Below are 27,311 nucleotides of genomic sequence, written 5' to 3' on the forward strand. Positions count from 1 at the left end.
TCTTATAATTCATTTCTGTACATTTGCCCTGATTTGCGCCAGGGACTCAGCAGCTGCCCTCCATGCCTAGTCAGCAGCTGAGAGACAGATCTCAAGTGTTTCCTGAACCTCACAGTACCCCAGGGAGAAAGCTAATACATAGCAGCCCAGCAAACAAAGAAACCCTCTGGGTGCCACGGAGGATCCAGATATTATTGTTTTGAGAAGGAACAGAGAGGAGAATCTGATGGAGAAGAAAACTCTTCTAGATGTCTGATTTTGTAGCCCTTTCAGGCTACTGTTGCTATTCACTGTTATCATGAAGGTATGGGCTGTAGGAATAAGCATGCTAGGTTCCAAGTGTGGTAGGTTCCCCTTCCTTGTGGTCATTCTTACGGCCCTCCATGAATTGCTTTGTGAGAAGCAGGAATTTTCCTGTATATATGAAAATTCTCCACATATTTAGATACTTGATTTTCACATTTCACACAGCAACCCTCCAAGGAGAGCTAGTGCACTTACTCCTGAACCACCAGCATCTAAACATTGAAGAGTACCGAGTCAAAGCAGTAATATATTTCAGTTATTTTAAAAATAATAATGGTAAAAGTTATTGTTTAAGCTGAACTGAAATTCATTTGCAAACATAGAATATAACACAAGGTAAAAGTAAAATGTAGTATGAAATAGCTTAATTAACCACATGGGGCTGGTTCACATGGTCTGAAATATCATCCACTGCTGTCAAGAAAACCCTCTTGAGCTCAATTCAGGTTTGGGCTCAGAAAAGGAAGCTATTTTCCACAAAGACAGAGAAAATCACTTGGTTTGTTGCTCCCCCACTTTGCAGTGCATTTTCCTGTCACTTTCCCAACTGAAAAGGTCTTCTTTTTTGTGGATCTGTTGTGCTATCGCAACAGAGCCCTTTAATCCTACTTTAGTTGTGCAAAGCTAAATTTCTGGTATGTGCTTGAATCCCTTCCACAAAATAGTAACAGCCTGCAAGGACTGAAAGGAAAAAATGGATTAGAATTTATGACTCAGTCTAACAAATGTTTCTTCTGTCAAAAGCATCTGAAGCAGAGAAGGTAATATTGCACACACTTTCCTATACCATCCAGGGCATGGAACTATGGAGATACCACACATGTTTAAAAGTGAAAGAGTAAACAATTCCAATGTAAGTCCTATTGCAGTCATAATGCTTGAGACTGCAGTCTTTGTTGTTGTTGTTGTTTAGTCGTTAAGCGTGTCTGACTCTTCGTGACCCCATGGACTACAGCATGCCAGGCAACTTAGAAGGTTAAAAAACTTACACGACATTCTTTGCAGTTCTTGGTTAAAATCCTCTGACCTTCAGCCAACACTTTTCCTCCATAGATGCATTTGGCTAGAATTTTCAAAAGAAATAAAAACATCAGTATTTAGTGCAGATAGATTATACAGTTTGGTACAAACAATATTGCATTAAGTCAATCTAGATGCACTGTGGTAAATATGATGTACTCATTTTGCTTTCAGCAGCAGCCAGTGTTAATTGCTCACATTTATTTTGACTATAATAGTAAATTCATTACAAAAACTATTATCTTGAACCATTTCACAACTCACTCTCGACAAACTAGGCTACTTAGTGACCTGAAGTAATAGGAGAAGCAGAACAGATATTGAACTCGATTCATCAACAGAATTAGTCATGGCAGTGACATTCTGTGGAGCAGGCACAGTACATTTGTATTAAGATATGCCTTTATGGGAAAAGTATTGACAATCTGGATGGACTTACGTACTGGATCACAATATATAGAATCTGATTTATCTACACCAGGCATCCCTAAACTTCGGCCCTTCAGATGTTTTGGACTACAATTCCCAACTTCCCCGACCACTGGTCCTGTTAGCTAGGGATCATGGGAGTTGTAGGCCAAAACATCTGGAGGGCCGCAGTTTGGGGATGCCTGATCTACACCATATCAAGACAGGTGAAAACAGAACTGTGCCCCTGTGATAACTGGAGCTGTGTCTCAAGTGAGCCACAGGCATTCATTAACTATCACAATTGATTAGATCACTACTGGAAATACAGGGTTAACAAACACAAGGAAAAAGAAAGACACCATACAAAGATCCACACTGACGGTATCTGTAACATTAAAATTAGCTTCTGGGGCATATGGATCTAACTTTTCTTTGCTGGTTGCCTTTTAGAAACTTTTACAAATGAACTAAAACTCAAATATTGTATTTCTTAAAAGGTAAAGGACCCCTGACAGTTAAGTCCAGTCATGAATGACTCTAAGGTTGTGGCGCTCATCCCACTTTACTGGCCGAGGGAGCCGATGTTTGTCCACAGACAGTTTTTCAGGGTCATGTGGCCAGCATAACCAGAAAGGAATGCATATATACAACAGACTTTATAGTTGTGTGTTATGCTATGCTTTCCCAAGCAGAGGCCCCTTGAGCCATGCCAGATATATCTCCATGAATGAGGGAATATAATTCATTTAAGGATAGGTAAATAAATAAATAAATAAATTCTCAGTTTAGAGAGAAAAACCTGGAACAACTCAAAAGGCCTCTGTTTGCACAATATGGGTTGGACTACTGTAAAAAAGTCAGTCATACCAGATATAGCTCCATGATATACCTGCCTTCTGAGGAACTACAGGTCTGTATTTTGGTAGAATAGCACTGTTGCCAGAGACATATATATATATATATATATATATATATATATATATATATATATATATATATAGTGTGACCAAAGTACAGATCTCTACTCAAAATGACAGGCACTCAATTCTTAAACAGACCCTCAGTATCCTTGAGATTATGGGTACTTTCAAGCAAGTATCATTTCTGGCAATAGAACGCATATTAGCTCCAAAATCTTTGTTTGGTTAGAAAAGAAATTGGCTTAGACACTGTGACTTCATGGGGTACATATGTAATAAGGTGCCCAGTGCTCCGAATTATTAAAGCTAGATAAACTAAATTCAAACAGGTTGTGTCATTAATACAGATAAATGAAAGCTTCAAATATGTTGTTGTTGTTGTTGTTGTTGTTGTTGTTGTTGTTGTTGTTACAATTAAGTAATTTATTATCTGCCCTCCACCCTAAGGTCCCAGGGCAGGGCACATTAAAACACATTACAACACAATATTAAAAGCAGTTTAAAATAACTTACAACTTAAACCCAAATGTTGCTTCCTAATAGCACAATGTATTACCACCTCTAGTTATGACTTCCTGGCATATTTGCATTACTGTAGCCATAATAAAAAAGAATGTCCTCTTTAACTCCAGTAAAAGAGGAATACTAAATAACATTGCTCTTTTAATCATTTCCCCTTCAAGAACCTCAAGCACTGCAGAGTGGGAGAAAACCTTACTTTATCTATAATTTTCCTTGGTAACAGTCATACAACTAGGTCTGAGGTAAAAGGCGAGAAATAGGAAAGGTGGTAATATGCCTAGGGCAAGCAGAGGAACTAAAAATATTACACCATACTGAAATGTTTCAGAAGACCTGTCCACATGGGTATGGTGCGATTCAATAGCAGATAGTGTGGTTAGGCAGTGGTGCTCACCTGATCTCCCATTATCTGTTGTTGCTGCTTACCAGGAATGAGGGTAGGAACACTCAACAGATTGGCTCTGATGGTACATTTGCATGGCACCAGGCTCCTCACTGTCACACCCTCTATCGAGCAGCAGCAGCAATTCAGCAGGAAGCTAGATGAGCACCAACACCCAACAGTACACTACTGATGTGATTAAGTCATACCCTTTTATATTAATATATAGATATAGTTGTGTCTCTTAGCCTATCATTTTTTAAACAATTGGTCTTATTGAGACTCCCTGTTTTCTGTTTTGAACTTTGCATTTTGTCTTATTCATCTGTTGACTGTAACAAACACCTGGCTAACATTTGTGTGGTAAATGTGGCATTTTTGCAGCTATAGCTTGTAAATCATCATCTTAGAAAATATAAAACCTAGATTTTGTCTTTCTGATGAGTTCATGGGCACAGGGCTGGTGGAGGTATTTTTCAGCTTCTAATATGACAGCCTATATAACAAGGCTGGATGTAGACAAAATGGGAAGAAAAATCTGAATAATAGACTTATTAATAATAAGTTAATTAATAATAGCCAGAAAGTCACTTTGATCTCAAAAAGCATGTTCTGTACTGGAGGGATTAACTAAAGATAACAAAGAAAAAAGAATGCTCCTGCATTTTTCAGGTAAGAAATGGTAGTTGCTTTAACTCGGTTGTTTTTTTTTTTTAAAAAAAATGGCTAATTATCTGTTCAATAAACCCTAAGGAAAGACAATTACAGTTGATCATACTGTCAATGACTGTATAGACAAAGGGCAGAGAAATCAATCCACACAGTATCATCAGTATAGACAGCTTCAGTGTCTGGAAAAACATGGACCCCAAAAACTGTCCCAAGTATATCATTCTGTCAAGATTTGCAATCAATTTTAATCAATGTTTACATCTATTTCTTCTAACATACTTCCAAGTACACCAACAAGTTGAGACGGGTGTCAACCAAAAAAACACGAAAGAGTAGGTTTGTTCATTCATTCATATTTTAATCAGAGGACATGAAACAAAACAAAAGATTATTGTGATTATATGGTTAAATTCAGTCCTAATACTAAACCATGGTCTCCTTCTGGGCCCACGTATTCCCTCTCCCCTTCTGCACAGAAAGAGTTCAGAAGCCTTTGCCCCCCTTTCAACATGGCTTATCATTTCATCTGAACCAGGAATCATAGTTTGACGCTAATCATGGTTAGTTTCAACAACCCAGCTCCATAACCCATGATCTGACGTTGGCTTATTTTGAAACATACTATTAATCAGGCTTTCTCAACCTCGGCCTCCAGATGTTTTTTGGCCTACAACTCCCATGATCCCTAGCTAGCAGGACCAGTGGTCAGGTATGATGGGAATTGTAGTCTCAAAACATCTGGAGGGCCAAGGTTGAGGAAGCCTGCTATTAATCATGTTAAACCGCAATCCCTGATTAAGATGAAATGACTAGCAGAAGACTGGGAGATGGCTAGGCTTATTCATGTTGCACAAAGCTACAGTTTACCGTCCCTTCCAAACATTACCCTTATGTGGCCTGAATCATGTGTAAAAATAAAATTTTACTAATTATGAATGTTACGTCTATTACATGATATGAGCATATGTTTTAACTCCAGGATGCCTCTCTCCCAGAAAATGCAAGGCAGAGTCAAATTTCAAATTACTTACTAGGGCTTCCCAAATTGAAGTGACATCACTCCACAACTTTACTAACAACAACAACAAAAGCATGTAAAATTAGTTTGACTGAGAAAAAGAAGAGAGCACAATACCTATACTTACACTTGCACAATTTGCAGCACTGGCCTGCTAAATGGACCGGAAGGCGATCTGGCGAACAGTTCAATGGTGGGCAGGCCATTCGCCGGCACTCCACTACTCCACTCTATAAAATAATAGAAAAATAAGATTAAAACATCTGTATAAAGCAGGGTTAGCCAACATGGTGCTCTCTAGATGTTGTGGACTACAACTCCCATCATCTTTGGCCATTGACCACGCTGGCTAGAGCTAATGGGAGTTAGAAGTTTGAAAAGCTCTGCAGGGTACCCCACTGGCTATCTTTGGTATAATGTAATGTATATTTTAGGGGGTGGGAAGCATTATAAACTTGCAGAAAAAATAACTAGCTTAGATATGAATATTCAGATAAGCTATATTGCAAGCTACAATTTCACCATTCTGAAGCAACCATAATCATATCCCGCTGCTATCTATGCAAACATCTATTAAATTTCAGATATAAATTATTTCCCTTATTCCACCAATCACTAAGTGGGTTAGACAATAGAAGCCATCTACCCATTTTAACAAACACAAAATAACACCTTCACAGTTTCTGTCAATCATCTTCATTTTAACAAACAGTTTTCTATTTTCTTGGGCAAACAAAACCTCTCCTCTGATAGTTATCAAATAATTTCAACAGTACAAGGTTTACATACTAATCAACTTTTGTTCCTCTGATGTTGAAAATAATAAATACCACGAACACAATATACATGTTGTTGTCATGCAAAATGCAACTTGTGCATACAATTAGGATAATGTCTCCTTGCCCACAAACTTCAGTAATACAATTCTAAATTGTACACAGGAAACACCAAAATGTTCAGTAAAACACAGCCATCTAAATACAGGAAAGAAACTGCTTTTAGGCAGGTATCATTTTTGGTTCCCTCCCCATACTCTGTACATAATGCTATGCATAATGCCAATAACTAACCCTTATGTACTCAACAAACATACTGAATTGTAATGAGTCATCTTACCCCCATATATAAGTTAGAAGTTTCTTACTTTGCAAGTACAATTCCTGCAGTGATCATCTTCTACCCATGAGTCTTTGTCTCGATAGATCACTCCATTTACTTGACAAGTCTTCTCACAGTGACAGTTTTCCAACTGACTAAGCCTCATTTCTGCATAATTTAGCTATAAATGAAAGTTACTTGATTTAATTCCTGGAATTCATGCACATGGGCCCATACAAAGGAAAGTAAAAGCACAGCTTAGTGATCTTCAGAGGAATTAGGTTTTATCATACTGACAAAATCACATGAACACAGCATGACTTTAAGCTGGTATAAATCAGATCCATAGAAGGCAATTGCATATGCTTTGCTAGTCTGTTTAGTTCAGTTGAAATTAAAGAAACCTCTGTACAGTATATGGGATGAGGATCTCAGGGCAATTGTCTAATCTGTTAAATGGCAATCAAAGTAACACCATGTCTGCAACACATAATTATTAACTTTTTTAGTACATAACTACTATGTCTATAAATAACAACGTAGCCATTTAGAACTTTAGTGTCCAATTCTTGGCTCTCTATTCTGGAAAATGTTAAGAACTGGAAAAGTTCAAAATGCTATGATCTGTATACCAAATCCACTAGTCAAACCCAAAGCATGAAGCTCACAGATGTAGCTCTTTCCCTGGTTCCCATCGGGCTTCTTAGAATTTATCAATATGCAGGATATGCAGCAGAATAAGGGTTGAATAGAATGCCATGGAGAGATGGACTGGGGAAGTCCCAAGGGAAGTGACTTGTAATGGATAATACATGATATATAAAATTATGCATGTCATGGAGTAAATGGATAGCAAAAAGTTTTTCTCCCTCTCTTATACTGCTGGAACTCCAGGGCATACAATGAAGCTGAGTGTTCGAAGATTTAGCACAGACAAAATGAAGTACCTTTTCATGCAGCATATAGTAACTAAAGAATTCGCTCCGTCAAGCAGCAGTAATGGTAACCGACTCCAATGGCATTAAAAGAAGATTAGACAAATTCATGGAAAATAAGGTTTTCAGTGGCTACTAAGGATGATGGCTATGTTCTACTTCCACTGCCAGAGGCAGTATGCCGCTGAATACCAGTTGCTGAGAATTGCAAGTTAGAAGAGCAGAGTTCTCAGCTCCTGTTTATGGGTTTCACATAGGTATTTGAGAACGGAAAATTGGACTAGATGGGACTCTGGCCGGATCCATTGCTTTTCTAATGTTAAAACACTTCCCCACCCCTTGCTGTCTGAAGCATATGATTCAGGCCAACTCTGCATTCATTCACAACATACCACACATCCAGCAGTAAATATGTATACTCCTGTTAGGAGCCATAATTCAGACAAGGCGCAGGGCCTTACCACTTCCAGCATATGTTTTGAACATTTACAGCACATAAAGGGACATAATGGGTACAACATAAAAAGGTTATTTTGTGCAAGAAGGTCGCACACTGCATAAGCAGCTTGGCCTCTGGATAAATATAGGAAGAGCACACCGCTAATACCTGTGCTCTCAGAACCATTACAAGTATTTTAGAAATAATTCCATAATTCGAGAAATAAATGAAACAACATCTACCCCTATAAAAGCAAATGCAAGGATAAAGTCCAGCACACTTTTGCTTTCCATTAGAAGGTTTATCCGGGATGTTGGTGGGGTGAAATTTTGGTGGATTCTGGATATGTTGCTTAGCTAACGTTTAATAACGTTTTGAATTAAAAAGCATTTGTGTTCGAATTATGTATCAGTTATATTTTATCTATATTGGAGGCTCATGGTTGCTGGGTTGTCGCTGGCTATAACCTAATGGTGCAAGTAGGACACTGTGGGGTCTTTGCCTGTAGCAGGTTATGCTTTCTGTCATGTGGGATGGAATGATTTTGCAGGTGAAGTAATTGAATTAATTGTCAAAAGGTGTGGTGGTACCGGTAGTCATTAGGACATACAGCTTTAGAAAAAAACAAGAAAATTCATGGAGGGAAAGACTTATCAGGTATTTGATCTCATGTTTGGAAACCAATTGCATTTGAAACAGCAGATACTTCTGTTGCAGATGCAGGATTCAAACATGAGACAACAGGCTTAGCCAATTCCTCAGTCTCTCTTCCTACTTGCCATGGTGGCAAGGGGAGATGCAGTGCAAATTCCATAGTAATCAATCATAGTAGTCTTCCTTATTGAAATAATTTGATCCTAAACACTCCAGGAGCAAAGGAGCAATCTTTAGGCCTTTAATCAGATTGAGTACTCAATTGTTGAAAGACCAAATCTATGTCAATAAAAGTAATCTGAGGCTATTTGTACTTATGGGTACAGAAAGAGGAGCTTTTTCACCTTTTTTATATTCTTAAAAAAAAGTCTACTTAAAAGGGATAAAAGGGGCATTTAAGGGTGAAAGAGAGCAGGCAAACCACATAATTTCATCATTAAATACATATTCTAGTAACAATGTACAAGAATGATTTGTTTTGTGCCAGGACTTCAGTGTCACATCTCAGCCTTGAAACATAACTAGCAAATATCAAAAAATGAGACACTCACCATAAAGCCACAACAACCTGATTACACAGTGCCAATTAGGGACAAAAGCTTCAAGCTTAGACATGACAACTGATATGTGTCATTTTAGAACTGAACCACTAAGTTTCTATTTAGCAGTAAATAAAATGAGCAATTTTGCATTCTTTTCTCTGACAAACAAGTGTGACATGTTCTCACTGGTCCATGAATGCAACAAAATACTAAATTTATGTACTGCAAAAGGCAATGAAACAGCAGTTCCTGTGAATATGGAATAAGAAGGTAAAGAGCATTCCACTTGTAGGGGTGCTTGTAACCTTCAGAATGTTAATTATGTATTATCTAGAATATATAAAAAAATCAGCAAGAAAAATATAATTAACTGCAGCAAGGACAAGTCACTCAATGCACTATGTAATTGGCACCTACTAAGACCATCAGCATGTCTCAGAATAATTATCTCACTTTCCTGAAGTAAAATGAACTGAAATTTAATATTTCTCTTTCTCCAAGTGATCAAGTCCAAAGCATGCTGATTAAGACAGTAGAATTAGAACATGAAGATGGAAGATCAGAAAGGAAAGCATAAATATCTATGAGATTGAAAGCATAAATATCTATGAGATTGAAGTCCAAGTCCAGGACTTAGAGGATAATTTAAATTTAAATTTGGAGACTGCTGATTCTGAGACTGTGTGTGAGGAGAAACAATTGGAAGAGGACTTGGACTGTGACAAATTTGTTTGGGATGAAGCAAAATATGACTTCCAAAAGGAAGAAAAACAACCAGAACAAGAAGATGAGAGACTAAGGGACTTAAAGTCTAATGGATTTGAAGATCCTGGAGGGGTTAAAATGTGGAGTGGGGTGTTTGAGGGATGGGAAGGACAGGGGCAGGGGGGGGCAAAGGCCTGGAGATGGACTTGGGAAAGAATGGGTGTGGGGTAAAAACTTTAGTTAAAAGGTATTGTTTTGGTTTCTGAAAGACGGTCTTCGAAATCTTGGCATGACAATGGAAATGCTGAACCAATTGGGGGAAAAAGACTTAGGGAGAGGAGATGGAATGTAAAAAAGAAAGGGAAAAAAGTGTTATGTTTCCTTAAGGGAGTATAAGAATGGCTTGGAAAGAATTTTTAAGTTACTGTAAATTATTGCAGGTTAAGTGAGGTGTTTAGGCAGAAAGCTGCCTGCCCCCCTCTCCTTACTCTGAGGCACTCAGTGGCAGGGGGTGCCCAGAGGGGTGAGGAGGAAATGGAACCTTGGAAGTGCTGTACCCTGCAGGCACCTCTTGTGGCAGGAGGGGACCTGTGGGAGGGCAGCATGAAAAAGGAGGAGGATTGAGTTAATATTATAAGATTAAGATTTGAAGCTGAGTTGGAAAATTCGCCACAAGTAATCAGAATTTGTAAGGAAAACCATGAGGAAGACAACCGAGGGAGTCGCAATTAAGATGTCAAAATAATAAGAACTGGGAAGTTTGAACTCTTCCCAATTTTCTTTTTGTTTTGTTTTTTCTTCTTCTTTCCTTTCTTTCTTTCTCTTTTTTTTCTAGGTTTATTAATATGATTATGAAAGAGTTGGGGGATGCAGATCCCCATAACTCCTTCCTCCCTGTTCTCTCAGTGGCAGGGGGGGGGATATGGAGGGAGGAGGGAGGGGGGAAGCAGAACTCAACTCACAATTGGACCCCTTTGTTTCCTAAAGCACACGGGCCCTACTGGTGGCAGAAGTGGACCGGTGGGTGGAGGGAAAATGAAGGGACAGTGTTATATTATATGTCTTGTTTGTGTATTTCTTGTTTGAAAAATTAATAAAAAATCTCTTTAAAAAAAAAAGAGGGCTTATCTTTGGCTGATCTATCCTCCAGATTTCAAACCATCAGGTTTGCAAATATTTGAAACAGACAGTGCCAATGACTGCATGTCCTGCTAACCAGTGGAGCAGGAAGAAGCCTCCCAGCCAGGGTACACAGCTGGGAGGACTTCAGAGGATTTTAGTTTGACTTTCCCTTAAAGTAGGCTTGTCATGTCATCTAGACCAGGGACCATGCTTTATGCCTGGTTAGTTTAAACAACCTAGATTTGTGGCACATGGTTTAAAGTTGATTTGGTTTTGACTCTGGCCGCAGTTATGAACTGTGACACAACAGATCCAGATGACACAACAAGCGGGCTTTAATACAGTGTGGTGTACCAGGGGAGGATGGCAAGTGTGGCAGGAAGATTCAAGAACAATCAAATAAACATTTTGGTGTAGTGTAGTGTGGTATCTATCTATCTATCTATCTATCTATCTATCTATCTATCTATCTATCTATCTATCATCTATCTATCTATCTATCTATCTATCTATATCTATCTATCTATCCATCCATCTATCCATCTATCCATCTATCCATCTATCCATCATCTATCTATCTTTGCAGAATATAGATTGACATCTAAATGAGAGCAAGATCATCAAGTGCGATTGAGTACAATCCTAGCTGCGATCCAGAGTCACTGTTCGAACAGAGTATGGGAGAATACTTGTTTATAATTATATTTTGGGGTGATTCATGTTCTTATGCAGCTGAATTGTTTCATACTTTCTGGATGTCCCATGATCATATTATAAAGTAGTAGTGTTCTGTGTTGTAAATCAAGCCCTGCTAGGAGTTGTTTTGTTTTCCATTGTATTGCTTATCAATAAAAAAACCTGGTATCACAAGCAAATTCTTATTCTGGAAGTGTGGCCCAGATAATAATAAAAAATTGAGAAACACTGCTTTAAGAGTGGGAGGAGGAAGGAATGCTGAAGTCATCCTAGCCTTGTGGGAAGATAATGGGAGAGCACTTACATTTGAGGTTTGTTCCTGCTCATGCATAGCTAAACTATGGTTTAGCAATGATGTAAAAACAGAGCCAGTATGTATACACAATGTTTTGTTTTATAATTGGCATTTTAATACTATGAAAGTGTGTTATTATAAACAAGATAAGCTCATGGAACGGTGGGATTAAATAGAACAAGTGAAGGCAGCTCAGAAACAAAATAGGATTTAGACAGCATCTGATGAGCAGGCACTGCTGCCTAACTGCTGGTAGAACCCCAATCCCCATGACCTCCAGTTCTCATCATCATGCTATCCGAGGCATCCCCAAACTTCAGCCCTCCAGATGTTTTGGACTACAATTCCCATCTTCCCCGACCACTGGTCCTGTTAGCTAGGGATCATGGGAGTTGTAGGTCAAAACATCTGGAGGGCCACAGTTTGGGGGTGCCTGTGCTATCCCATGCAAAAAAAACCCCAATATTATGTAAGAACTGAAGGGTTAGATATAGAACAGGTTATTCAAAATAACTGGAAGGGTACGGATTTTTATGTGTTTTATTTCTATGAAAGGAAACGAATAACATAGGAAACAACCATGTTTGACAACTATGCAATCAGGTTAGATAAAAACTCTTATTCCATTTCTTATTCCATTAGGCAAGCCTCAGCATCAGTATTCAACCACATGATTCAAACAAAAAGGAAAAATGCATTCTTTGTGGGTCAGTCACTTATTCTTCCATTTATAGCATGAAATAAATCATTGACATAATGATACATAAACTGAAAAAAGATGAGAAATGGGTACATGGTTGCCCAAATATGGGAAGCAAATGACAACTTGGATGTAAAACTGGGAAGAAAGGTCAGGTACCTACTTTTGCTGTCATTTTAGCCAGAAGTTCTTGCAAATCCATAATTCCTTGAACCAGGCTTAAGAAGTCACTGCAGGTTGGACAGGCTCAATAAAGGAAGGAAGGAAAACAACAGATAAAAACCATATTATACAAAACAAACTACCATATGCTTAACTCAGTAGCTATTAGATTCTAGCATTTGTAATACAAATATTACAAAGATTATGAGAAAATGAAAACATATGGACATTTTTATAGAAAATAAAATTAAAAATTTAAATTGGATTGTCTCACACATATATGACGTATTATTGGAAATTTTAGAATCCTATAGTAACAGAAAAGCATGGGCGGAAGGGTTGTATCCCACAGTCTGCAATTCAGTACAGTTTTCTTTGGCTTATAAGCAATGCAGCCATCAGAATTCTGAACAGACAAATCTGAACTGATCTGGTGTGATTACAGTAATGTGTAGCCTAGTTCAATGCAAACTTTGTTGGCTTTCCCAATGAAACTGTCATCTAGGTCACTTATAAGATCAGTTTAAATGAACAGAAAATGAATATGCGCAGTCGAACATATGAAGGAGTAAAACAGTTATATCTGTAACTTCCCAGCCTGCTTTTACTGAGAAAAGTTGGCAAAACATAGTCTTAGTTGTTCAACTACAAAGTGGTACTTCCCACAAAGAATGTAACATTGTTGTGCAAGAAATGAATAGGCACTACAAAACACTCCTTTTTGTTAAAAGTATTTTTGTAAACTTAATTTTAAATATACATACTTAAAAGTGCTACTTACTGCGATTCAGATTAGGGCATTGTGTTATATATCCATTAGGCATGAAGATGACTTTCACATCTTGAATGATACCCTTTGTAACAGAAGAGATAGCTGGTAATATAGATTATAGTCATACAATTAAAATTGTACAAAATAATTCACAAGTTATGTCTTGATAAGGCATAACAAATTAATACAATATTACTGATTTACAAATTAAAATCATATGAACTTTTAAAAAAGCTACCACTGAATAGACTGGTAAATATATAATTCCTTTTTTCAATTAAAAAAAACATAGCTTTTGATTTTTTTTTAAAAAAATTCAGATAGGTTTTTATGATTCATGAGTAAGTGAAGTACTAACATTTAACACCAGCTAACCAGTTATGCACTTTTTAGAACCAACTGTACTGGTCACTTTACGCACTAGCTTAAATATTTCCTGTTGAAATTAAAACAACCCAAAGTACTTAACTTTCATTTGACTTCATTCACTATTTATCAATTTCACATTAAAAAACGAGTACAAAATACAACAATATTGTCAGTTCATACTGCTTTATCTAACAAAAATATTTACAGATCTTAAAAATAGAAATAATGTTAATAGCCTATTATCGATTTGGGGAATACTTTCAGATCAGGTATGTGTTTTAGAGCCCACTCTACAACCTCATGGTAAAACATAACAAATAACAACTGTTCTGGCAACCACAAAGCCTGGTCAGCCAGACACCTTATGACTTTCACTTTATATGAACAGTTAAATGAATTTATATTTCACTTAACTATTTTTACCATGCCCTTCAAATAATATTCCTAGGGCGTTAAGTAAAGATCCAGATACAACACCACAGTCCAGAGTTTGGCTAATAAGAATGCTTAAAAAGGTAAAGGGACCCCTGACTGTTAGGTCCAGTCGTGATGACTCTGGGGTTGCGTGCTCATCTCACGTTATTGGCTGAGGCAGCCAGCGTACAGCTTCCAGGTCATGTGGCCAGCATGACAAAGCTGCTTCTGGCGAACCAGAGCAGCACACGGAAACACCGTTTACCTTCCCGCTGAGTTGCTCTCGAACTGCTACGTTGGCAGGAGCTGGGACTGAGCAACAGGAGCTCACCCCGTTGCAGGGATTCGAACCGCCGACCTTCTGATCAGCAAGCCCTAGGCTCTGTGGTTTAACCCACAGAGCCACCTGTGTCCCTATAATAAGATTGCTTAAGTCTCACTATTTTCAATGGCACAGAAACGAAAAGCATATGGTGAATTGTAGTCCGTCAGTCACATAGAAGCACAGACACATACACAAAGACAAGCAATGAAAACCATATGAACAAAAACTTCTGAAAGGTCTATTAGAAAGCAAATGCTAATGGAACCATTCTAGGCTGAAGCCACTTTCACAAGGTGACTCATTCATAGTTCAATGATTCCAGAGAAAGGTTTCTCCACCCCTCTTCTGCTGATTAGCCTCAGTGTGATGTGATGCTTTATTCAATTAAATCTGCACCTTAAAACCAAATGCTGAGGTCTTCAGTCCTTGGACATGTCAACATATGTGAACTGGATAACAAAAAAAGGCTAAGACCCTTAGCATTCAAATAAATTTTGAGAGACATGCATGCAGTAATGATGAACTAGATCTAGGAGAGGAACATAAAATGTACTGAAAACACACACCCTCACACTTTATGTGAAAAAGTAAGTTTACAGTCAAGGTTATCCTTTGATAATCAAAATATTGGTTTGATCAGAAATTGCAGCCATTATTTCAGCGGCAGTACAACAGAAAAATGGATGCTACTGAGCAGATGGAAGACATCATATCCTGCTTGGAATAGTGAGCTCCTGCTATAAATAAAATATAGTGCTCCAAGATTTGCAGATGCAGCAACATTTAACATTTATGTGCTCGTTGTCTCAGATAGCAAAAAGGTAATCAGCAAGCAGCTCTTCCTGCTTGTTATTTCAAGATCAAATATTAATTGAAAATATTAATGAAAATAACTATCCAGAACATTTATTAACCTTTTCATCTATGAGAATAATGAAGTCATATGAGTAATGAGACAAGACATTGTCAGTTGGTAGGGTTAACCTCCAAAGCAATCTTTAATATGATTTTGAAAATGAATGCTAGTGAACAATGTATCGATGTATTAAAACTACAGACACATGGATGTCTAAGGGCAATGTTTAAATACATAAAAATAAAACCCAAACCCTTGCCCTAACACAGGATATATATCTGTGTATGTAGCTGGTGTAAAGTCATATCTGGGTGTGCATCTCAATCTACACTGAAATGCTCATCTAGGCAGTATGGTCGTACAAGGCTTCACTGACATCGTGGCCTGGGGAGTCCAAGTTAAAGCAAGCCTAATTAATAACCACTGAGCACACCAGGCATGCATCACAACCAAACTGTTTCACCTCACTTTAGTAAGATTTATTCTGCCTTTGCTTAACATTAAGCACCTGTTGACCTGTTCCACAGGTGTATAGCCTTACTCAGTGCTATTTATTTTCTGGGGAAAGGTGTTGAAACTCACCATGTCTGCCTCCCTTATTCTCTTACCCAGGCATCCCCAAACTTCAGCCCTCCAGATGTTTTGGACTACAATTCCCATCATCCCTGACCACTGGTCCTCTTAGCTAGGGTTCATGGAAGTTGTAGGCCAAAACATCTGGAGGGCCGCAGTTTGGGGATGCCTGCTCTTACCGTATAATGGCAATGGTGCCCACCTGAGAGGTGCTGGAACAGAGTTCCAGCAAGTTCTGGCTGAAAAAAGCCCTATTTGCTATATAAATGAATAAATGTTAAAAAATAAACATATCAGAAATGCTCCCCCCCCCACCATTTGCTTGTTTGTTAAGCATTAATTTTGAATTTATTTAGCATTTTCAGCTGAAAGAGGGTGGTGGCAACATGAAGCCTAGCTAATATCAGATTTTTGTGCACTGTTTCTAAGCCTTGAACGATATGTTTTAAAAGGTGTGCTCTTTTCATTATGCATGCCGAAAACTTATTTATACACATGTATCATTTTTATTCACGTCCAGGTTTTAGATGCCACGATGGTAATACTACTACTACTACTAATAATAATAATAATAATAATACCCTGCCCATCTGGCTGGGTTTCCCCAGCCACTTTGGGAGGCTTCCAGCAAAATATTAAAATACAATAATTCATCAAATATTAAAAGCTTCCCTAAACAGGTATGCAACTACCAGAATCTGTTTTCAAGATGACTAGTCAAATATAAATAAAGGGCTTTTTTGTCAGGAAAAGTCAAGCTGCAGTCTATACTCTGCCTTTGACTTCAATGGATTATGACAGCGACAGCTATAGCACTACCTCCAGTTATATCCACTGACACTACCAGCTAGCATCCTATAATGCAACAGCTGCTGTATCAGGGCCTTATGACAGAGAACGTACTGCACAGATTACAGGAATTGTGAATATTGTCTTGTATTTGCAATAATATTACACATCATTGTAAAAATCTTCTTTACGGATATTCACCTCCATACAGAATGCTCATATTTCATGGAATTGTAGAGTTGGAAGGGACCCCAAAGGTCATCAAGTTGAACCCCTTGAAAAGCAGGAATCCTGCCCAGTCATCCATGGGTGGGCTCAAACCACCAATCTTGATTAATAGCCAGATACACTGACCTATTTCACCAATTTTCTTTACGCTCTCCTAACTCATTTTACCATTCATCTTCCTAAAATGCTCTTCCTAGGCTCTTACCTATGCATTTGCTGGACCTGTTTTGAGGATGCAGAGCTCTATCAAATATGAAGGGCAGCTGTGAGATTTTCCTTTACAATGTCAGATCTTTTTTAAAAAATGAAAAACACTGAAAATTAAAAGGAATAAGACAGGAGGTCACCATCATATGATCACAGGAGTTGCATTCAGACATGAGGGAGAGAGACAATGGCTTTTCCACCTGCCTTGCCCCAGCCGCAGGAATCTTTGTAAGAGACCTGCACTCCTCCAGAGGAAGAACTGAGGGGAGAGAGACTTTCTGCAGGCAATGGCTTCTCCACCTGCCTTGCCCCACCCTCCAGCCCCAGGAGCCTTTCCCAGACCATGACTTGGAGAATAGCAGAAGCAGCTGGGAAGAGAGTTCAGGCATAGTTTGTAAAAGTAATTTTCTAAGTTGTGTGTCCTTGTTTCTCAATTTGATCCTTTTACACAGTTTTGTACATTTTGTGGTATTTTACGCATTGTGCTTTGCTGCTTTTTATTGATAAAAAATTAGTAATACTTTATTGTAATTGCTGAGTGTAAACTGTTTAAATTATTATTTGCTGATGTTTAATTTTACTGTTTACTATTGAATATTGCTTCATTTGATATAAGCTGTTTATTTTAAAGTTATTGTGATTTTTTTTATATAGGATTGTTACTATTAATGTTTGATGTTTCATTCTTTTTACGGTTGTTGGAAGCCACCCAGAGTCCCACCCAGAGTGGCTGGGGCAAGCCAGCCAGATAGGTGAGGTATAAATAAAAAAAGTTGTTGTTGTTGTTGCTGCTGCTGCTGCTGTTGCTGTTGCTGCTGCTGCTGCTGTTGCTGTTGCTGCTGCTGCTGCTGCTGCTGTTGTTAGCTTATTGCGTTAGTTTCACTGCTTATAATGCTAATACTTCTGTTCCAATTTCTAGTGTTCCCTTTACACTACAATATCTGTTGCATTATGGCGCTGTGGCTTTTTGATCAATATACTGCCATGTCACACTAAATTTTAAACAGCAGGAAAGAACAGTATGCCAGGATACTACCCCAAATTTCATTTGGAATTGCAGTGCAAAACTCCCATGATTTTCCAAGCTAAGATGCTTGTAAACAGAGTTTTTCCTGGAACATGGAAACAAGCACTAAATTTCCACTAGATTTCCAGAAGTGATTTTTACACAGTGTGAAAGACAATACTAAATGAATACATTATCAGGTAAGACTACATCAGGAAAACATAGTAGGTGTGAAAGGAAAGAGGAGATTGTGTCTCCAAAGTGTGTATTAATGCTACAATTTTAGAGTTTTCCCATTAAGAACAAAAGCAGAAGATGAACTGAAAACATATTAGCAAAGTATACTGTTACACTCCTAATAGATTTGAAATAGGTATTATAAGTATAATGCTGATAATAATTGTTGTTGTTGTTTAGTCGTGTCCAACTCTAAATAGGGTCTCTATATGCTAAAACACTGAAACAAATTGCTTTCAAAAGAAAAAGGGGGTCCTGCTGAGTATGTAAATATAAGGACTAGGGATATGTGTGCTTATAAACTATCAAAATCATAGGCTTTTGCATTGGGTAACAACAAGAATAAAGTGTAAAGCTTATAAAACTCACAAGCAAGCTTAAAAAACAGCCAATTATGTAGTTTTGCCCTGCAGACAGTTAGTAAAATATTCAGGCATCATAGAGCAAAGAAAGGCACATGTCGACTTACATTATGATCAATAAAAACTAGCAGCTCATTATCATATCATTAGCTATCCTGCTGTTTCCAAAGTGTTAATGCGTAGAAATATTAATTTATAAATGCATAATATACCTCAGTTCTTAGACTCTGGCTGTCTGTATCAAAAAAGAATTAAAGATGGGCAAAACCAATATAACTATTACTACTCCCCCCGTTCCTTTTTTTGCTATATACGCATAAACATATGTTTACCATCTGCAGAATTATGGGAAGCAGCTGAGGTTAAAAAACCAACAGCTGTAGAATAAAATAATGCCATCAATTTCACTTCATGGTGACAGCTCAGCTGTTAGATGGAGAAATAAAGTCCAGGTAAGAAAGCATTTCTCCACCTTAATTTAAATGGGGAGTGGGTGGGTGGGTGGGTGGACAAAAGAGATACAAAAATTATCTGCATTATATTAAAACCTGCTGCAGTATTCTTACCCATTGCAACCTCCCTTGCACCCCAAAACCAGTTGGGTAATGTAGGTGGGGGGGGTCTTTACACATACAGCTGGATGAGAAAGACATTGGCATTTGCTTCAAACTGCAATGCTGGTGGCACATATGCTGTTGCCTGGGAGTTGGAGCCACAGATGCATGAGTGCCAGAATTCATTATTAGCCTGTGGGCCCAACAAGACAAACAGTGCACAAGTTTGCAGGAGCAGCAGTAGTAGGAGAAAATAGGAGGATGGTGAGAGAGGCTTCCTTATATTTTATTTTACATATTACCCCTCTGTTCTTTGGTCCACTGCATGGGAGGGTAAAGGCTCCAGCAGAGTTCAGCCAGGATCACACTTTAGAAAAGGGACCCAGGTGGCGCTGTGGGTTAAACCACAAAGTCTAGGGCTTGCTGATCAGAAGGTCGGCGGTTCGAATCCCTGCAACGGGGTGAGCTCCCGTTGCTCAGTTCCAGCTCCTGCCCACCTAGCAGTTCGAAAGCACATCAAAGTGCAAGTAGATAAATAGGGACCGCTCCAGCAGGAAGGTAAACGGCGTTTCCGTGCACTGTTCTGGTTCGCCAGAAGCAGCTTTGTCATGCTGGCCACATGACCTGGAAGCTGTACGCCGGCTCCCTTGACCAATAAAGCGAGATGAGCGCCGCAACCCCAGAGTAAGACACGACTGGACCTGATGGTCAGGGGGCCCTTTACTTTACTTGTCTTTCTGTCATAGAGAAGATTTTGGCCAAACCTAGGTTAGCAACAGAACCAACACCATCTCCCGTGGAGCAGGCAGAACTGAACAGTTCAGAAGAAGACAGTGCTGGTCTAGGTAAGAAGACCAGCTAGGATGACCAATGCTGTGGGATAGGGTAGTAAACCCCAAAGTTTTGGATGTAGGGAACTAGACAGCACAATTCTGGACTTCACTCCCCAAAGTTTTGGACTGAATGTCCGTTCCAGTAGTTCACTGTCCAAGAGCCAGCAGCAAGCATGTCTTTCCCCCATGCCAGGTTCAGTTGAATAGGCCACCAGATGCACTAGAATAAACCTGATATGGGATATAATTCAGTTCTCTTGTTGACTCGTCCATATGTGGAGACAGCCAAACTGCTAAGAGATAATCTCCTTCTAGAGTAGAAGGAATATTTTGGGAAAGGGCCATATCTTTACATATTTTGATTGTTTCAGGAGTTAAGAGACTAAAGATAAGGAAAAATTGAATGAGAAGGATAAGCAGATGTTTCGACTCCATGCTCTGATATAAAGATTCACATTTCTTATTCCCTTTAAGTTGATCCAAAACATGTTACAAAGGAAAAGTAGCACAGAATGAGTGTAAACTGAATTCATGTGTTCAGAAATTTTCACTCCATGTAGCTGATCCACATGCATGTTGAACTTTGAAATGGCAGTGTTGCTATGAAAACACCAATTATTGGATGTTGTAAAAGGCAAAGGATGAATGTATCACCATATTGCTGTTAACTCATTTGGTTCCATTTTTCAGGCTTACCTTAAAGAAGCCATGTTTCCTGTTACGTTGTCCAAGCCACAGATTGCTTCCTGGAGTCAAATTTGTTTCCGGAGGGTCTATAACACGTTCATAAATCCTGTGAAGCAAAGTGCTACTATTAGCCAAATTCTTTTTGATTAGAATTTTAACAAAATTTAAAAATTAAAACTCACTGATAAACTACACACTTATACAAGCTGCTATCCAAGGCTTAACATAACAAAATATATCACATTTCTTAATTTTCAACTGAAAAAGGGGAGAAATAGAATTTTCAGATATAGATAAAGTAAAGCATCACCACATGAGAATTACAGATACTGTACATGCAAGTATGCAGCGATAGCCCATAACCAATGCTTTCATTTACAAGGAAACTGGGCCACAACAACTATTACAATATATTTAATAATAATAACATTTTTTATTTATACCCTACCCATCTGGCTTTTGAATTATGGTGCTGGAGGAGACTCTTGAGAGTCCCATGGACTGCTAGAAGATCAAACCTATCCATTCTTAAGGAAATCAGCCCTGAGTGCTCCCTGGAAGGACAGATCGTGAAGCTGAGGCTCCAATACTTTGGCCACCTCATGAGAAGAGAAGAATCCTTGGAAAAGACCCTGATGTTGGGAAAGATTGAGGGCACTAGGAGAAGGGGACGACAGAGGACAAGATGGTTGGACAGTGTTCTCGAAGCTATGAACATGAGTTTGACCAAACTACGGGAGGCAGTGCAAGACAGGAGTGCCTGGCGTGCTATGGTCCATGGGGTCACGAAGAGTCGGACACGACTAAATGACTAAACAACAACCCATCTGGCTGGGTTGCCCCAGCCACTCTGGGCGGCTTCCAACACATCATCATCATCATCATCATCATAAAATCAAACATTAATAGTAACAATCCGATCCTATATAAAAAGTTACAATAACTTTAAAATGAACTTATATCAAATTAAGCAATATTCAATAATCCTTTAGAATCCAATAGTAAACAGTAAAAGTAAACATCAGCAAATAATAATTAAACAGTTCACACTTATCAATTACAGTAAAGAATTACTAATCTATAATCAATAAAATGCATATATATTTAATATATTCATAGCAATTGTAGAAAGCTACTCATCAAAGAGTGATTGTTAGAGAAAGGATAATGATTGTCAAACACAATACTTGACAAAGTATGTTCTTCTGAACATTTCAAAACACCAAGAGAAGAGAAGAGTGGTTATTATATTTGCAATTGGAGGAACTTCGATTATAGTCACCTGAATCTTTATTCTTGAACCATGGCTTCTGCTAGCATCATACAGTATGATTTGGCCTTCCAAAAGTATACAAGCATCCATAATCTGGCAATGCTTGTCTACCTGTCTTACATTCAACATTCAATTTTCTAATTTCATAAATTTACACACAACTCCAAAGTTCAGCAGCCTTTTGAGGTGGAACAATAACCACAGACGTGTTTTTTCAATGGTTTATAAATTTAGCATATAAACAGCAATCCACAGTGAACACAACTTTAATTCATAGTTTGGCAGCTTTGCAAGCTCCAGTTTGTAAATTATCATAGTCTCAGACATTAAAGAAAAAATGCCTTGGCTTTACAAACCAGGGGTTACCATACCCAGGGCCGGCGCGTCCATTAAGGCTAACTAGGCAGTTGCCTAGGGCACCAAAATGGAGAGGGCGCTGGGCAGCCTGCCCCCCGCCACTGCCCGGTGCTGCTCCTTTACTTTCACATGTGCCACAACCAGCCAGGGAGAAGGAAGACATCCCTTCTAGCCAGCTGGCTGTGCGGTGGGTGGAGGGAAAGCCCCAGATGACGCGTTTGGGTGGCGGCGGCAGCCACAACGGCTCCTGAGGGAAGGAGGAGGCGACACTGGGAGCCGAGGCGAGAGAGAGATTTGGTGGGCAGGCTCAGCTTACGGTGGGGAAAGGAGGGAGCGAGAGAGGGAGGGAGCGAGGGGAGGGGGGAGGGAGTGCTTCGCCGTGCAGGTGCGCACAGGGCGCAGAGGGGCAACGGTTTGCGCCCATTTCTGCCGGGGGAACCATGCTGCTGTTGCCTCTACGGCCGTTGTGGCGACTGCTGCAAGGTCGGCGGGCGGCCTCAGGCAACTGCACGCCCCGGACGGATGGCTGAGCCCAGTGGTGCGCGAGGGTGGATCTTGGCAAACACGGCTTTTCTCTTTTGGTGGCTGTCACTGCAGCAGCAGTTGCTGCAGCTCCTTCTCTCTGCCAGCCAGCCAGCCAGTCCCCTGATTCTTTCGTCTACCCGCCCCTTCCTATGGAGAAGAATGAGGGGATCTCAGCTGGGCATCCTCAAGGGAGACCCTGCCTAGGGGCCTGAGGAGGCACAGCGTTTGGCCAACTTTCCCTCTGCCTGCCCCTTTGAGGCTGGGGGAGGGAAAGCCGGTCAAACGCTGGATGCGGCTCTGGGGCTTTCCCTCCACCTGCCCACAGCCAGACGTACCTTTTCCCTGGCTCTCTGTGGCCTGTGGGGCGGGTGGAGGGAAAGCCCCAGAGAGCAGGCATAGGAGCCTGTGCCTGCCCTTGCGAGAGGCTGGCGTTGGCAGCAGCGGAGGGATGAGCGGGAACCCTCCTCCTCCCCGCCTCCACCTCGCCGCCCTGTGTGGCCCTCACGCAGCCCTCGCCCTCCTCCTCCTGGCCGCTGCCGGCGCACCTCACTACTCCCCACATGATAGGCATGCAGGACAGCGAACCGGCAGATGGACAGCACCTCCTCTCTCCCCCACACTTTCGCCTCAGGGCACTTCCAGCCCTCACAGGGAGAGGGGCGCCCCCTCCCTCAGTCGGGTGTGTAAGGGGTGGGGGCTCGTCTCCCAGGAAAGAGGAGTAGGAGGGTGGTCGAGTGCTCATCTCCCTCTTTCTTTCGTCTTCCTCAGTTTCCCTGCTGGAAAGGCTGACTCACTTTTCTATCTTCTTTTCACTCACACACACACACAACTCCCAGTCATTGAAGACTGTCTCCTCTACTCACACACACACACACCTCTCTGTTTCATTCGGCTCCTTCATTGCTCTCTTGCTGCAATCCAAACCTGAGTGTGGCTTTTCTCTTTTATTTCTCTCCCCCCCCCTCTTTCCCCATGCTTCTCTCTCTTTCTTTCTGTGTCTTCTTTGGCCATGGACTATTGTTCTTTTCTTCCCCTCTCTGTGCAGTGCAATTCTCTCCACCACCACTCCCCCCCCCCCCAAATTCCTTTTAGGATTCTCATGAGCCCCACACCAACTCCCCATGGCCCCTTAGATGAAGCCAACTACAGTTCTCCCCTTGTCTTTCTACTTGAAGTTGTAGTGCCCTTTCATTTTGCTTTCATGTCTGTTGTTCCTGCCTGTCTCCCTCTGTCTTTTTCCTTGGTTTGCATGGAGGAAAGGGTAGTGTGCGCGCACTGTCTTTGCAGTGGCCCCTGTGTGTTGTGCTTTGGGCTTCATGGGCACACCAGAACAGGAGCAGCTGCTTGCCTCCACCAGTTTCCTCACAGCGTCACCCACAGGCACCCACAAAGAATGCCAGTACATTTTTCTTTTTTTCCTGCTCTAAAAACTAGGTGTGTGTTATGGTCCGTAAAATACGGTATATCAATTGAACATGCTGAAGCATCGAGCGCTTGACCTGAAGGAACTGTTAACAAAATTTGCAAAGGAAAAGGCATGTAAAATAAGATTTTGATTTGCATGAAATTGAAACAAAGAGACTTAAATTTCAGCATCACTTTTAACATTTTTTCAAAGTGATTTCTGTGCTAAAACTGTGTTCTGTTTGAGAAAATAAATCAGAAATTGTTTTATGAATTGTTTTCACAATTAAAAATAAATAAATTAACAATTTCAAATTCTGTGCCTTTCATTCTTCCTATAATACATTTGTGTTTGATATATGATTGGCTGGGGGAGGGGCGCGACAGAAGGTGATCTCGCCTAGGGCGCAAAAAACCCTAACACCGGCCCTGACCATACCATCTGAAAGATTATAAATCATGGGGGTGGGAAAGCATGTGTATATGAATTAAACAGTGTTTGGTTTAGTTTATGGTTACCATTTTGTTGTTAATGGTGTTAACATTGTTTTATAGATGATGATGATGATGATGTTGTAGTACTTCATGAATTGTATCATATGGCTTTTGTTGTAATTATGCTGTTTAGCTTATTTTTAGTTGTTTTGTTAATAGTCATATCTCTTCTTGCAAACGCTTCAAGTTGCATTTTTTCGGGTTAAGAACGCAGCAAACCCTGTAGTGCCGCTCTAGCTGCGGACTTTTCGGGGTACAAACAGCACCCCGGAACGGAATATGTCCGCAACCAGAGATTCCACTGTAGTGTTTTATAAATTGTAATTGTTTTGCTGATGTGTTGTTAATTATTCTATATGTTTTATGTTGTATTTGTGAAGTTCTATTATGCTTTGCTATTCATTTGGATGGAAAGTGGCATAAAAATATAACAATCAAATCAAATCAATCACCAAGGTCATTTGAGACTCCAGTGACAGGACTGGATCCAGGAGCATCCCCAAGCTATGGACCTCTTCTTTCCAGGGAAGTGCAATACCATCCAGAACAGGCTATTTTCCCTCCATTCTCCTATATTCCACTACAAATCACATGACAGTTCCCTGTGACTTCGGCGCATAAGACGACTGGGCGTATAAGACGACCCCCAACTTTTCCAGTTAAAATATAGAGTTTGGGATATACTCGCCGTATAAGAAATACGACCCGGCATATAAGACGACCCCCAACTTTTGAGAAGATTTTCCTGGGTTAAAAAGTAGTCTTATACGCAGGAATATACAGTAGTTGTTAAATAGCATGGGGACAACTCTGCAGGATACTACAAAACAATTGCCATAGTGCCAAACAACAGTATCCAATAATTACATTCTGGAAACACTCCCGGACTTAGGAGCAGAACCACTGAAGTAGTAGTAGTAGTAGTAGTAGTAGTAGTAATGTACCACCATTCATTCGAATATCACAGATACCATGGTCAACAGTATTGAAAGGTACAATGAGATTAAGCAGAATGAACAGAATCACCCCCCCTTTCTCCCAACAAATGTCATCAACCAGGGTAAACAAGGAAATTTTATGCTGTGATGGGGTCTGAAACCAACCTGGATCCTCCAAGTGTGCCTGAAGTTTTACCATCACCACCCTCTCAAGCACCTTGCCCAAAAAGAAACAATTGCCTCTCAGCAATAGTTGTTAATGCTTCTCGATCCATGTAGGTCTTCTTAAGGAGGGGGTGCCACACCATCTTCTTAAAAATGGATGGTACTTCCCCCTCCTCCAGTGAAGCTAATCACATCCTGGACCTACCCAATCAACCCCCATGAGTAGCTCTAAGTAGTCAAGATGGGCAAGTGTCAAGAGGGTAGGTGGTTGGCGACACTTCTCCAAGCAGCTGCTCCACGTCCTCAGGCCACAATCCAGTACAGATGGATCAGACAGGGCTCAGGACACCTCCCTTGAACTTGATCCAACTGTAGCAGATCCCAACTTTTTCCAAATCTGAGCAATATTGTCCTTAAAGTGCTTCACAGAATTGTTACAGGAGGTCAGCAAGAGTATTGAAGCAATGCTCTCAGATAACAAAAACCCATTTATCATTCAGTAAAGCTCTGCCAGACATCAGCATTTTTCACTGATAATGTGTACATGTGTAAGAAACTGATGAAAGGCACTGCAATCATATTTTTTAAATTAACATGAGATACAGCCTCCAAAGCAAACTATGAGCCAACGCAATCCATTTCAGTTTTATGAATTTACACTCAATCTAGCTTTCCAACCTGTTCAAGCCTGGCCTTACTAAATGTAATCACTGGGTTTGTGTTGTAGCTTGCTATTTGTCTGGAAACACATACATTTCAAGAAACATAAATTACCTATAATTTTTATGGAACCTTAAAAAGAAAATCATCACATAGCTGTGATAAGCCAAGTATACAGCAGTATAGTCTTCCAAATTGATATTGACCAGGGCAAATAAAAGCAGACATAGTAATGTATGGTAAAATATTTTTTAAATCATTTAAACTTTTGGCTTAGGAGCATTCAATGAACTCAAGAGAGTAATTCATATAATTATGGGAAGTAACTGCTTACCTGCATTGTAATTACAATCAATTCTAATTCTTCAGAATACTGAGGCAAAAAAGCATATTCAAAGTTGGAGTCATTAATACTGCAGTAATTTTCTTTTCTTTTGCTAGCTAATACCCTTTCATAGGTCCCCTTGATCTAATTGAGCAATAAAACAATTTCCATTCTCCAAGCATATATTTTGGAGATCACTGACACTGTGGAAGTATTATCTATTATCTCTATCAACATTTTAAAGAATAAACACCTCCACTCTTCAGCATCAAATTCAAAATCAAACCTCTACTCAAATACTGTTTTAGGAAACTAGGGCTCTCATCTTCTATGCATTTACCTAGGGGTAAGTTCCTAT

General features: G+C 39.8%; 1 protein-coding gene across 3 annotated transcripts in view; it reads right to left on the reverse strand.

Annotated features, from left to right (window-relative positions):
• The window catches only part of NELL1 (neural EGFL like 1), a 376,722-nt gene that overhangs the window by 243,210 nt on the left and 106,201 nt on the right, over positions 1-27,311 (reverse strand). For all 3 annotated transcript variants that reach the window (XM_035117446.3, XM_060275202.2, XM_035117428.3), the window contains exons 5-10: positions 20,821-20,917; positions 13,381-13,453; positions 12,601-12,683; positions 6,396-6,530; positions 5,379-5,481; positions 1,296-1,369 (exon numbers count right to left, since the gene is read on the reverse strand). In XM_035117446.3, coding sequence (XP_034973337.2) covers positions 1,296-1,369; positions 5,379-5,481; positions 6,396-6,530; positions 12,601-12,683; positions 13,381-13,453; positions 20,821-20,917 — 565 coding nt within the window. The remainder of the gene's footprint in view (positions 1-1,295; positions 1,370-5,378; positions 5,482-6,395; positions 6,531-12,600; positions 12,684-13,380; positions 13,454-20,820; positions 20,918-27,311) is intronic.

This window comes from Zootoca vivipara, chromosome 1 (genome assembly GCF_965207765.1).
Source record: "Zootoca vivipara chromosome 1, rZooViv2.hap1.1, whole genome shotgun sequence".
NCBI classification, from domain to species: Eukaryota; Metazoa; Chordata; class Lepidosauria; order Squamata; family Lacertidae; genus Zootoca; species Zootoca vivipara.